Source organism: Colletotrichum truncatum (assembly GCF_014235925.2).
Source record: "Colletotrichum truncatum strain CMES1059 chromosome Unknown Contig_0002, whole genome shotgun sequence".
Classification (NCBI taxonomy): Eukaryota; Fungi; Ascomycota; class Sordariomycetes; order Glomerellales; family Glomerellaceae; genus Colletotrichum; species Colletotrichum truncatum.
Window position 1 is genome coordinate 3,781,986 of NW_027222399.1, and position 13,000 is coordinate 3,794,985.

Genomic DNA, 13,000 nt, shown 5'->3' on the forward strand with positions numbered 1-13,000 from the left:
AAGGGGCGTCATTTCGGTCTCGCATTTGCTGAAGAAATCAATTAGCCCCTTTGACAGCTTGTAAAGATGCCTGGATGTCGATGAGAGTATGGGGCGTGATTCCAAAACTAAGAGGCACGGCCTCGCTTTGGACATTTGCGATGAGGTCCTAATTTGATGCGTTTTCAAATGAAACAATTAGTTTATGATGTTTTATAAAGTGAGAAGAAGAGGTAGATAGCCCAGAAAAATGGTGTGGAAAGCGCCGGGGGTGGGGGGTGAAGGGTGATGCACTGTGGTAGGCAGGGTGAGAGAGTGAAGCTGAGGGGAGGCAATTGTGAAAGTAGGGGTCTGCAACTGACAGTTTATCGTGAACTACTTCATCTACCGTTGGAATAAAAGATAATTCTGAGTTGGTACAGACGTGGCGTTTCTGAGCAGCAGTCGTTGTGATGACCTCAACTCTAGGAGGGGAAGGAAGGTGCGGGTTGGGAGGGAAGGTGGCATCAAGGGGCAAGGATCGAAGACACGGGGAGACATTAAAATGCCATTCTATCATCAAGATACCAGCAGAACGAGAAGAATAGACTATATATCATATCCCAATTCACAAATCTTTCGCCAGCATACGGGCGAGCTTCTGGGCATGGGAGCTTCTGGTCAAAGTGTGTTCGATGTGGCGTGGAGGTTTATGGTATGAGGTCTAGGAATAGGTTGGGAGTGGAGGTTCCGAGTTCGAGCCGAGAAAAACGCAACCGAGACCGAGATATTCCCAGCATGAGCACCAGAGATGTAGGGCCAATTCGACACCGATGGCCTGAACTCTTTTGCTACTTGAGTGCTTCAAGTTGAGCCTTATCTGAATATGGTTCCCTTATTAACCGTATGTTCAGACTGAATATAGCGATTGTGAGCCTTGATTTAATATTGATATATTAGCTATGGCGAGATTTAAGGTCGGGAAAGTAGGCGTCCGCGATAGCTTGCCTGTTCTATGGTTTGGGTTCTCGGCATCTGTATGACCTAGCAGAACTACATTAGGCGCTCCTAAGTCCGCCTGAGGATTACTGTCTTATAGTAAAAGTTGGCCTGCAGAATGCAGAACTGAGAAGCCGGCGGGACTGGACAATTATCAAGCGTTGAGTGATATTCTCTCGTGAGAATGAGAATGATAAATTGCACTTATCTGAACAGATAAGAGTCTTGCCAGTCATCGCAAAGACGCAGAATATGATGCAGTGTAGCGAACTACAACGATCTGCAGCCAGGTCAAGCTTCAAAAGGAACGCTGCTCACAACATTCTCGCCAGACTTGCTGTCCTCAGAGCATTGTTAAATAGAAAGCAACTAGATGGGATGGATATATGTGATATACTGAAAAGCCCACTGATCACATTAATTCGGGGAGATGAGGTTTGATGAATGTTTTGCATTCTTGGTGGACCATCACCTACTTACAGATCTCGACAGTCTTACACGAGTACAAGCATGAGACTGAAAGCGGCTGAGCGATACACAATGAATTAAATTAGTAATGGTTTTACAAAGACAACTATGAAGAATCATGCCCATACCCAGAGTACAATTCAGTGGTTTTCACACTCATGCACATGCTTTGGCTGGTAGTTTGAGCCGGGACCCCAAGTCCTATGCCTCAACACCACGAACATATGTCGCGATTCCAATCAACCTGCCTTGTAATCATTTGCAGCTGCAAGTGCATCTCGGCACCCTCGCTGCCCTGCACTTTTCTCCCCCTTCCAACTGGGGATTCCTGGGGCACAGGTTGTCCAAGGGGTGTAGACATAGCGTTCGGAATGACACCCCCATCACACCACTTGCCACTCCCCCCCCCCCCTTGTTCGTAACAACTATAACTGGAACTCCAAGGTTCGTGAAAGGTTTAATTCTGCACTCGTTGACTTACACCCCGGGGTCTCTCAGTACACTCCTACATCCCCGTCCCTAACTGAGAGAGAGGTACAGGTAACTGATAACCGTAGAGATTCTTGCATACACCGCCATAGAAGTGGCGAGCGCCCCATCGTGAGCCTTGGTTGGGACGTAAAGCAAAAGTTAGAAATGGGGCTCATCCGGGTATGTTACACTGGTAGGTGTACTTTGCGTTGCACAGTACAGGCGTACTCGGGGATGGTCGAAATGGTTCATCTAATGACGTCGAGAATTGGGCTTGCGAAATTGAGAAAAAAGTGCAGTATCATCGGCTAGAGTTTCCTGGCTGTTTAGATCAATCGCTCTTCATGTTCGTGCAAAGGCTAATTAAAAATCCAGGGTCCTCCCGCATTATGCAACAGTGATACCCCATCATTTCAGGTACCATCTCATTAAAGTGGCCAATCAGCATTCGCCATTCGCTAGCCTCCAGCGACGGTTGCAGATTACCCCCACGATCACCCCGCCGCCAAGTGCTAACTTCAACGACATGGCCTTGTAGTACAACTGAATTGTCATGATGGGAGCATTTCAAACAATCAATTCAATTCAACTGAAGAATATAAGATGGAAGAGGATAAAGTAACAAACGTAATTGAAAATTTTCAAATCATACAATGAATACCTTGAAGAAGGAAGGTACTTGTGGGCCGGAACGATGTGCCGGGGCTGTGGCCATCCATCCGTGGTACTGATTCTCAACATGGAGAGGGTATTTGACCCGCAAGGGACTCTGTCAGGCTACCCAAGATGGATTAAAGAGTACTTTTTCCAATTGAAGTGTGTGCTGTTTAGCTATATTCCCCAGATGGCCTATCGGTTCAGTTCTCGTTCGACTCAGTAGCTCCCGCTAATCCATTTTGCGGACTGTCTGAAAGCCATTGCCCACGACCTAGCACAACATCATGATTCCCTTCGACGGATACTTTCGCTGAAGTACGGGTCATTTGCCCCCGATCGATTACTTTAAACAGTCCCTCAATGAAGGTCTAGAAACTTAGGCTCTCTCCGGTCCTTCATCGATACATTTCCCCGGTTAAAACGCTGTATTCCCTTGGAAACTCATCCACGGTTTGTCCTCACCTCTCCGGGTAGTCGGTAACCTTGTTAATTGGCCCTATATAATGTACCGGGTCCCTATGCTTTTCTGTCATTGCTCTTTTTTATCCCATTCTGCTGCTCAAGTCTGAATTGTCTCATTGCTTCTTACAACTTTCGATACCCAATCGCTATTCATCTTTCTTTTCTTGACTTCTTGTCTATAATTCTTTACTGTACATTCTTCTAAACTTCTCTTTCGGTCAAGCATATTGGCTTCTCTTCCTCTTGCTATTCTCATAGCATTAAAGTCCAACCCTGTGACAGTATTTCTCAGTACTCCAAGATGTCCTCGTTCAACCACCCCTTCGCTAGTTCCGGCTACGCGCAACCCACAACCAACAACTACTTCAATCAAGGCGACAAGTACCAGTTCGGCCAGAATCAATTCGGCCAGAACAGTCAAAACGCCTGGGCTCAGCAGCAACAAGCCAACTTCTTCGCTCCTCCTCAGGAGTTCGTAAGAAATGCTGCTAACCCCTTCATGGGAGCCCCCAATGGCATGGCCAACTTCCAAGCCAGTGGACTTGCTCCCACTTACAACCAAGAAACAAAAAACCAAGCAAACAGCAACGGCAGTGACGCCCATATCGACACTGGCCCCACTGCTCAGCTTCAGCTCCAGCCTGACGAACCGGAGCCTCACAACAGTCCAGGTCTCATGAACTGGAATTTGGATGGCAACCTAGATTTCCCTCATGAGAACCTGCTCAACCCTCATCATTCTGATGAGTTTGGTGCAATAAACACCAACTTTGACGACACCTCCAACTTGGACGGTCTTTTCGTCGAGCCTCCTCAGCTCCAAATGCAACACGTGGAGGCTCAACTCAGCGCTGATACGTCCTCGCCAGACGATATCTCGCTTTTCGGGGATGGAGAGGCACAATCTACACAGGGAGACTGGGAAGAGGATCCCATGTTGCGGCAGCTTGAAGAGGATCTGGAAGAGCAATTTCGACAAGAGGCGGATAACGAAACCAAAACGAACAAAAAGCAAGAACAAGTGGCTGGCAGAGGCTCCATTCAAAAAGCTCAAGCCAAGGCACAGCCGGCAAAAGCAAAGTCGAAAGGGGCAGGCCCAATGCCAACCATTGCCCTGTGCCTCCCGACATTTAAGAATGCCGTTGCCCAGGAGCCACAACAGCAGCAGCAACAACAACAACATCAACAGTCCGCCGGGGATGCTATGCAGCGAGCCATAGGGGCAGGCCCAGCGCCGATGAGTCCTCTGTGGCCCCTGTTGCCTGCCGAGCCCGTGCCTCGAGCACCCCCGGCACCGCAGGACAACTTCATCAACAACAACAATAACACCATCCTTGGCCCCGCAAACGAGGGTGCCAAAGTAGCCAAGAAGGCCGCTGGCAAGAACAAGAAACAAGACGGCAGCGGCAAGCGCCAGGTCGCTGCTAACGCCTGCGCACGCTGCCGAAGAAGCAAGATCAGGTGCGCTTTCGAAGACGGAGCCAGCGCTTGCAAGAACTGCCTGAGCCGCAACATCACACAATGCGTCCGCTCAGGTGACGACGCGCGCACTCACAACACGGTCGAATCTCGCTTCGAACTGGCACTTGAGGCCTGCATCAACTACCTGGCCGAACTAGTCTTCCTCTCCGTTAGCTTGGTGCAAAACAGCAACGCAGCCAAAGCTTCAAAACTTGGCGTCCAAATGGGTCGACCTGTGGATTTAGCATCAAAAATGGTTGCAATCGCAGGGGCAGAAGTGGACCTGGAGCCAATGACTTGGTACAAGAATCAAATCCGTCGGATGGTTCACCTCCCCGCCGTCATCAGGGGAACCAAGCTCAAGGAGTCTCGCAAGGAGTTTGAAAATCTCTTGGCCAAGGCGACAGACTACGTGAGAATCTTGGGCGAAGTGCTAGTCCGTCTCACACATGAGGAATCCTACAAGGACGGCCACATCATCAGCCACTTTTTCGTCAACGAAGGCTGGTCACTTGACAGGATCGACCGTCGCATGCAAGCCAGCCCAGTTGAGGACACTTGCAACCTTGTAGGCAACCTGACAAACAACCTGACGGCCATCTTTGAAAAGGTTCACCTGGGGCTCCTATGAGCTATGAAATCATCAATATATATTGGTAGAAGAGGCGAAAAGAGAGTGTTGAGAGTGTGGAGAGTGTCGAAGGCTGTTGGAGGGTGAAACGAGTTGTGGGATTTTGTTATTATGGGCGTTTTCACGTCTGAGACTGAATTTAAATGCGGTAATGAAAGTAACTGGGTTTTGAATGGCGCTTAAGAAGGATCAAAAACGATATCCTGGCGCAAGATGTTCTTTCACAGGGGGGTGGCGTTAAGGAAGGATCAAAAAATGATACCCCGGGCCAAGGCATTCTTTCCCTACTGGGTGGCTGTAAGGAAGGATCATAAATTGATACCCCGAGCCAAGGAGTTATTATGGTATTGGATGGCGTTTGGTGTTATGGAGTTCGGAGGTCTAATACAACTCGTTTCACCCAACTTTGACCGTGACCCGTGCTTGTTGTGATATGTTCATTGCCTTGTGTTGCATCGACAAAGTTACTCACGTTTCAATTGTTCCACGGGCTGCGACTTGGCCAGTCTCGAGACGATAATATGTAGAGCAGCCTTGGACCTTCACTTCAGTGACTCTGGAAGTTTTGATTGCGTGGTTAACGAGCGAAATACTTGGCTCCCAGGTATTTTTCATCTAATTTTCAATGTCATGATGAGAGGGTGTTGGCCAAGTAAAACGGCCATAGACTGTGAGGCGTGTGAATGACTTACTTGGGTGAACTCCGGGGTCACCTAGCCCGTAGATACTTTAGCTATAGACCTGATGTATCTAAAACCAGAGTGCACCAGCACCTTCTTTCAACATACAAAGGGCCTCACTCGCTCATCCAATGTGTTTAGCGCGTAAGAAGCTAATACTTTGTTATGAGGGGTATTATTATAGGACTTGCGATGTACGTGATAACCTGGTCCTCGAGAACTACAGCATCATTGGTACTCAATTCCGCAGATGGATATCCAGAAAACCACGACAACAAACGTACGCCTGTCGCCATCGACTCACACCCCGCTACCAGCACACACACACACACACACAAATTCACGACGAACATGACGAGCAGATTTCCATACTTGATCCATTCTTCAAACCCTCGCATTTCTAAACAACAAGCTTCGCCTCATTCTTGGGCCCCCTCTCCCCGAAGATAGTACTGCCGACTCTGACCTCGCTACTACCCAGCTTCACCGCCCCCTCAAAGTCCTCGCTCATCCCCATGCTCAGCTCCAACTCTCTCGTCAGCCCCAGTTCCTTGGCAACCAAATCGCGCTGCTCCTTCAGACACAAGAAGTCCTCGTTCTCGTTCTCCGGCGTCGTCGCCTTGCTCCGCGCGATGGCGCCAATGGTCATCAGACCCAGGAACTTCAGCGACGGACAGTCGTTCTCGACGGCCCGGCAAAGCGCGACCGTCTCATCGCCCGGCGCCGCGCCGGACTTGGACTCCTCGCCCGAGGTGTTGACCTGCACATGTACGCCGAGCGGCTCGACGGCCGCGTCGGAGGAGATGAGATCCGCGCGTGACGAGTTGAGCAGCTGCGCCTTCTTGAGCGTGTCGACGGAGGACACGCAGAAGAGGTTTGGGATCTTGGCGATCTTCTTGGCGTGTGCTGCGCTGCGTTAGCTCCTTTCTAAGTCCCTCCCCGCAAATATATATATATATATATTTGCTTCTCAAAAAGTCGGTGATTGCAACCACTGCGCAGGGGGATGGACATACTGGACTGCAACCCTCCGATGAAGTGCCACTGGATGCTCCGCGGCAGCATCTCGGCCTTCTGCCCCAACTCCTGGGCATAGTTCTCGCCGAAATGCACCTGCGGCGGCGTGGCCTGGTGCAGAGCAAGGATGTCGTTGGCCGGCTTAAGCTTGGAGACTGCCACCAGCCGGACCTGTGTCGATGTCATCAACTGCTGCCCCCCTCCGTCTCGCTTTCATGCAGGGACCGGAACCCGGAACCGGGGGAGGGAGGGGGGACTCACATTTCGGCCCGCGGCCACGGCGGCCACGCGCTCCTGCACGGACTGCAGCTGGGAAACGAGCGCCTTTGCTCTCGCTGGATCGATCTTCATCTCGGGCTGAGCGTCGGTCATTGCAGGATAAAAGGTTATTTTTTGTTTATTTTTCTTTCGCCTTATTCTTTTTTTTTTGGTTTCTTGAGTATGGGAGGTGACGGTCAAGCTGATTGGGATAAGTGCGAGGTATGTGTGTAGTCATGGATTTCCAGCGGCTTCCAATACCGGGCTATTATCGGACTAACATTTATGGGGCAGCCGCCAGGGCAGAATTGGGTGCGATTTCAGTGGGACTTGTGTTATGCCCATGTTTCTTCAAAGCCTACACTCATTTTCAAACTCAACTATACTGTCTTTATTCATATCTAAAAACCTTTCTTTTGGTCTCTTTTCATCAAAAACTGACTTCCATCCCATTTTCCCATAGTATCTCATATCTAACATGTTTTTCTCAAGATACAATTTTGTCCCTTTTCATTTAAACCAAAGCGCCACGACCTCCGACTCTTAGGAGAGCCTCCTTCTGCTCAGGGCTGATGTCAGCCGCAGGGATGGCGAGCTCTCCGGCCTTGGGCGGCGCCTCGAGGAAACCGATGGCGATGAGGTAGCTCAGGTACCGTCCGATAGTCTCATCCTTGACGGCGCCACCTGCAGACAGATCCTGGCCCGTCAGCTCGGCATCGGAGCGGAGGGCGGCGGCGGCATTAACATCGTCAAGCTCGGGGGCGATGGAGTCGCCAGGGAGATCGGTAGTAGCAAGGTGGTATAGGCCCATCCTGAAATTGATTAGCGCAAAGTCACAATGAACGGAATGTGCACGACAACTTACAAAGCATGCTCCTTGCCCTCGGCGACGTAGTCCTGAAGGGCCTTGCTCCATTGGCTGTACTCCACCTCCGGCACGTCGTAGCCGTACTTCTCCAGCGCGCCCAGGTACGTCCTGAAGGTGAGTCTGGGGTGGCTGGTGACTTGAGCAACGCCCAGGGGCTGGCGGGGCGGGTGCAGCGCCGAGGCAACGACGAGGCGGGCGACGTGGTCTACGGGCACCATATTGATGGTGTTCTCGATCTTGGGCCGGGCGTTGAGCTGGATGCAGCCCTTGATCATGCGCAGCAGGAAGTCGTCAGTGTTGCTGGTACCGGAGTATTGCTCGCCGGTGATGTAGCCGGGTCTGACAATGGTGCCGGTCAGGCCGCGCTTGCCGGCGTTCCTGACCAAGTACTCGGCAACCCACTTAGTTGATCCATATCCGTTGCCAAGGTTCTTGGAGCTGCCGGAGAGGTCGTCCTCCTCGCTGACGAGGCTGCCGCTCTGAGAGAGCTTGACGAAGTGGGGGTGGTCGAGAACGGAGGTCGACGATACGAACGCCAGCTGCTTGGGCTTGCCAGTAGCGCAGAGCGAAAGGACGTCGAGCGTGCCTTGAACGTTGGCAGGCTTGAGGTTGGAGTAGGGGAGAACCCAGTGGACTTGGGCGCCGTTGTGGATAATGACGTCCACCTCGTCGGCGAGGGTGTTCCACCGCTCCTGAGACAGGCCGAGGAGAGGCTTGCCGAGACTGCCCTGGACAGCAGTCAGGAAGTTCTTCCAGCTAGGCTGCCACACGCCGTAGGCTTGGCAGCTCTTGACGACTCTGTTGTAGGCGTCAACATCGTCAATAGCGCGGACGTGAGCAATGACCCTGACGCTGGGCGATTCGCGAGACAGAAGGTCTCTAAGGATGTAAGCACCGAGGAAACCAGTCGCTCCCGTGAGGAAAACGGTCTTGACCTCAGTGGCCTTCTTATTGAACGGCGCAAACTTCTCAGGCAAAGTAGACAGCAGCTTCTTGGCGTCCTCGAAGTAGTCCTCACCCTCAGGTGCAGCGTTAGCTCCCGCAGGCTCAGTGCCAGAGATCTTGGCATCAATCTCAGCAGAGAAGGCCTTCAGGGATGGGCTGCGGAAGACAACGGCCATAGTGACGTTGACACCGGGCCATGTCCGGTTGACCTGGAAAAGCATCTGCTGTGCCAGAATACTGTGGCCGCCAATGTCGAAGAAGCTGTCTTCATGTCCGAGGCTTCGCTCGTCAACGTTGGCAAGCAGAGAACCCCAGATACCTGCAACCTTGCGCTCAGTCTCACTGAGGTCGCCGACCTCAATGTGAGGACGGGCCTCAGCCAACTGGGCAGCGTCGGGGAAGGGCAGCGCAGGCTTGTCCTTCTTGCCGTTGGGGTTGAGGGGGAATTTCTCAAGGGGGATGATGATTTCGGGGATGGCGTAGATGGGCAGCTTGGTCTTGAGGTACTTTCGGATCTCGTCACCAAGAGGCCAGAATCGGCGGAGACGACCCGTCAGGCTGTCACCGCCCGAGGTATCGTCCTGCTTGTTATTTTGGACCAGCCACTCGGCCCATCTCTGCATATCAGGGACGATGTAGCTGATCAGAGTCCTCTCCTCGTCCTTGTTGCGGCGGACAAGCGTGACGTTGTCAAGAATCATGGGGTGATCCGACAGGTATTTATCGATCTCTCCCAATTCGATACGGAAACCGCGAATCTTGACCTGATCATCTGCACGGCCGACACAGACAACGTTGCCATCCTCGGTGTACTTACCCAAGTCACCGGAGCGGTACATGCGGTCTCTGGGTCCCTTGTAGAACTGTCTCCATGGCTCATTCTGGGACGCCTTCTGGTCAAGCTCTGCCCACCTGTTGTCCTTGACGAACCAGTTGCTGACGAACTTGGCCTTGTTCAATTCGTCGTTGGCCAGGTATCCTTCGGCCAGACCAGCAGCTCTGACGTAGATCTCGCCAACCTCGCCGACGCCGCACACGCGCTCATGGTTCTCACGGTCGACGACAATGAGCTGCACGTCCTTCATACCCTTGCCGGCGGGGATGACGTTGTCGGGGAACCTCTCCAAGAACTCGGGGTCGGCGCTAGCGCTGGGAAGCTCGTAGTAGCTGACGGCTCTCTGAGTCTCGGTTGTACCGTACATGTTGACAATGTAGCAGTTTCTGGCCAGCTTCTGCAGGGCCTTGCAGTCTCTCTTGATGAGAATGTCACCGACGAAAAAGGCGTGGTGAAGAGCGGGGAATTCGGCACTGGCGTTGCTGACGAGCACGTTACCCATGGCCGGGGTTAAATGGGTGATGGTGGCACCATGCTCCCTCATCCACTCGGCAAGCTTCTCATGCTGAATGTCCTCCTTGGAGGGAACCAACAGTTGAGCACCAAGGAATAGCGGGGTGAAAATGTCACGCTGGATGGGATCGTGGGCTATCGCTTGTTAATGGGACGCCCGCAAGCATTGGCGGTTCTTAAACTAAGACTTACCAATACCGCTAAGCATGGTGAACTTATCCTTCTCACTCAAGTTGAAGCGTTCGGCCATCCAGTCGAAGTAGTAAGCCAGTGAGTAGTGTCTGCCAAGGACACCCTTGGGCTTGCCTTCACTGCCAGAGGTGAAGGAGAGGGTGGGGTTCGAGTCGGGGCCGACGAGGACGTTGGGGCCGTTCGCCTTCTCCAAGCCATCGAAAATGTCCTTGCCGTTGACCTCACCTCCGACGAGGCTGCCATCTGCTCTGAGCTCGAGAGCGGGAACCTCGGTCTTGAGGTCGAGGTTCTCAGCGATGAAAGCCCGTACCTTGTCAGTAAGCTTTCCAGCCTCCTTGGTGGCCTTGTCAATGACAACAAGGGCTCGTGGCCGGGCAACATCAAGGTAAATGTTTTGGCCTGTGATTTGAATCAGTTTTTTGTTTTTTTCCTGTTATCAACTTGTCACAACTTACGGTCAGGGGGGTATGAGGGGTCGATGACGCTAAATGTGGCTCCAGCCTTGAGAATACCGAAAACGGCGACGACAAGGTCGACACCACGGTGAGAGTAGCTCCTAATAGAAAATTAGAATTCAATGAAAAGCGTATATAATATTCAGGGGTCATTGACGAACATGACTACATCTCCTCTCTGAACACCAGCAGCCACCAGGTGGTTGGCGAGGAGGTTAGACGCCTCATCAATTTGACGATAAGTGAATTCTCTCCTAGGCGAGGTAGAAGAAGCCGTCTCAACGACGCATAGTCTGTCGGGGTGCTTCTTGGCGTTCTCGGAAAAGATATCCTGGATGGCGCCCCTAAAAGCAGACCAATGCAGGTCGCTGAAGTTGGTGTCAGCATGTTGCAATCGCAATTCTCATACTCATCACTACTGAGCTCGCGTGCTCCATATCGGAGGCGTTGAACTCACCTGGTGGGGTCGGGAAGCTCAGGAGCCATGGCGGGGGAGGGGTAAGGGGGAAAAGAGAGAGAGAAAATAACGAGTAACTAAATGGAGGGAAAAAAAAAAAGGCTTGGGGATAAGCAGGCCGCCCAATTGCTGTGCTACGTTACAAGTTGCAGTGCACAGCAATTGCCTGTAAGATGACTGGATTGCCACTGAGAGATATCCTAGAAACAAGGAACCGACCGGGGAAGAAAAAGAGACCGGCGTTAAGACGTGTGGGAATAGGATGAGGTTCGATTGAGTCACAGTTTGGGGGGAGGGCGGTGTAAGTTTTTTGTTTTGAGTATTCCTATTTCGCAGGCGGCAGACAGCTCCAGTTCGGCGAGGGTGGAAAATGCGGCAAAATTTTGACCTAACTGACCTGCACACCACAAAAAACAAAACGGGCAGTACCTTCAAGTTCCTGTGCCTTCCCTACCCTGAACTTTGGTCTCGGTCGCTGGGTGTTCCCTGGTTTTCTTGCCTCCTTCATGCTCCGGTCCGGCCTTCTGGCCCCTCCCCGCAAAAATTTATTCAGGCCCAGCCTGACGTGCTAATGTGCGCACGCCAGCTGAGGTAACCCGATGGGGGAGTTATGGGGGTCCAGCCATGCCACCCCATTCAACCAATACAAACCAACATTGGTGTACGGAACGGTTCAAGGGAACGTCCCGGGCAGGATATGCGAACATGTAGATTAAGGAGAATCGCAGTTGCGCGATATCAGATGAAACTACTGATCATTACTGTATTAGATTGATACTGACTGATGTTAGAGGGGTATCTTCGTTGCCTTAGTCGTGTGTATTGCATCCGTTCTGATCCGATTGCGTCGCATCCCTGTTAATCGACACATTTGGGCAATAATACTGCATCACCGCCGACATCATCTTCCAAAACATGACACGAAATCTCCTTCGGCGGTCTTAATGGTGATGGGATCCGGCAAGCTCTGGCGGGTAGTTGGGGTTCGTTGACGGGACTTCCTGGGGTTCCCGGACACCAGAGAGCTCCGTCATCGGCGGTACATAATCGTCGACCGGAGACGGGTACGATGGCGGGGGCGTGTGCCGCCTCATCGGGCTAACGGGACTCACGTTGCTCGTTTGATGTGACAGATGAGCTCTGTGAGTATTTTGAATCTCGAACATGCGATCGCCTGACGAGTTAGGACTTGCATATGCAGAGTCCTGACGCATATCTTGGTGCATGACGGGGTGCAGAGTTGGTGTTGGGTGGTGTCCAGACACAAGGTTGGCTTCGCTATTGCCAGAACGTCGCTTTCGAAGCCAGATAAACCAGATAGCCAGCATTATAAGAGCACCGGCCGCTACGCATCCGATAGCTATACCGGCCACGGCACCGCCCGACAAACCAATCGATCCCCCCGAGCTTGCAGACCCTGTCGTTGTTGGTGTCGCAGATGATGTCGCTGATGAAGTCGCCCCCGTCGCCGTTGTTGTCTCATTGGTTCTGATGATAAATCCCCGGCTCTGCAACTCGTTGTTGATGAAGCCTTCCGGTTCGCCTGTCTTGGTGTGATTACCAGTCGGGTCGATGATTTTTAGTGCAAAGTTGGGGTTTTCTGCCAACATCTCTTTGGTAATACCGTCGCCATCGCCGATATACTACGTGTAATACCCATTGTTGCGGTCATT

General features: G+C 51.9%; 4 protein-coding genes across 4 annotated transcripts; 1 reads left to right on the forward strand and 3 right to left on the reverse strand.

Moving 5' to 3' along the window:
- Positions 1-3,316: 3,316 nt before the first annotated feature.
- CTRU02_203968 (uncharacterized protein) lies at positions 3,317-5,107 on the forward strand (the record flags this gene model as incomplete). Its single annotated transcript, XM_036733682.1, has 1 exon — positions 3,317-5,107. The coding sequence occupies one exon, from the start codon at positions 3,317-3,319 to the stop codon at positions 5,105-5,107; it is 1,791 nt and encodes a 596-aa protein (XP_036574597.1).
- A 1,080-nt stretch (positions 5,108-6,187) lies between these two features.
- On the reverse strand, positions 6,188-7,176 carry CTRU02_203969 (YggS family pyridoxal phosphate enzyme; the record flags this gene model as incomplete). The annotated part of the gene is made up of 3 exons (XM_070204298.1): positions 6,188-6,693; positions 6,786-6,975; positions 7,066-7,176. 3 exons carry the CDS (start codon positions 7,174-7,176, stop codon positions 6,188-6,190), a joined length of 807 nt encoding a protein of 268 aa, XP_070062061.1.
- Positions 7,177-7,576: 400 nt separating this feature from the next.
- Positions 7,577-11,356, reverse strand: CTRU02_203970 (putative L-aminoadipate-semialdehyde dehydrogenase; the record flags this gene model as incomplete). Its single annotated transcript, XM_036733684.1, has 6 exons — positions 7,577-7,874; positions 7,928-10,358; positions 10,416-10,814; positions 10,871-10,971; positions 11,032-11,238; positions 11,328-11,356. 6 exons carry the CDS (start codon positions 11,354-11,356, stop codon positions 7,577-7,579), a joined length of 3,465 nt encoding a protein of 1,154 aa, XP_036574599.1.
- Positions 11,357-12,268: 912 nt separating this feature from the next.
- CTRU02_203971 (uncharacterized protein) lies at positions 12,269-12,937 on the reverse strand (the record flags this gene model as incomplete). The annotated part of the gene is made up of 1 exon (XM_036733685.2): positions 12,269-12,937. The coding sequence occupies one exon, from the start codon at positions 12,935-12,937 to the stop codon at positions 12,269-12,271; it is 669 nt and encodes a 222-aa protein (XP_036574600.2).
- Between the last annotated feature and the right edge of the window lie 63 nt (positions 12,938-13,000).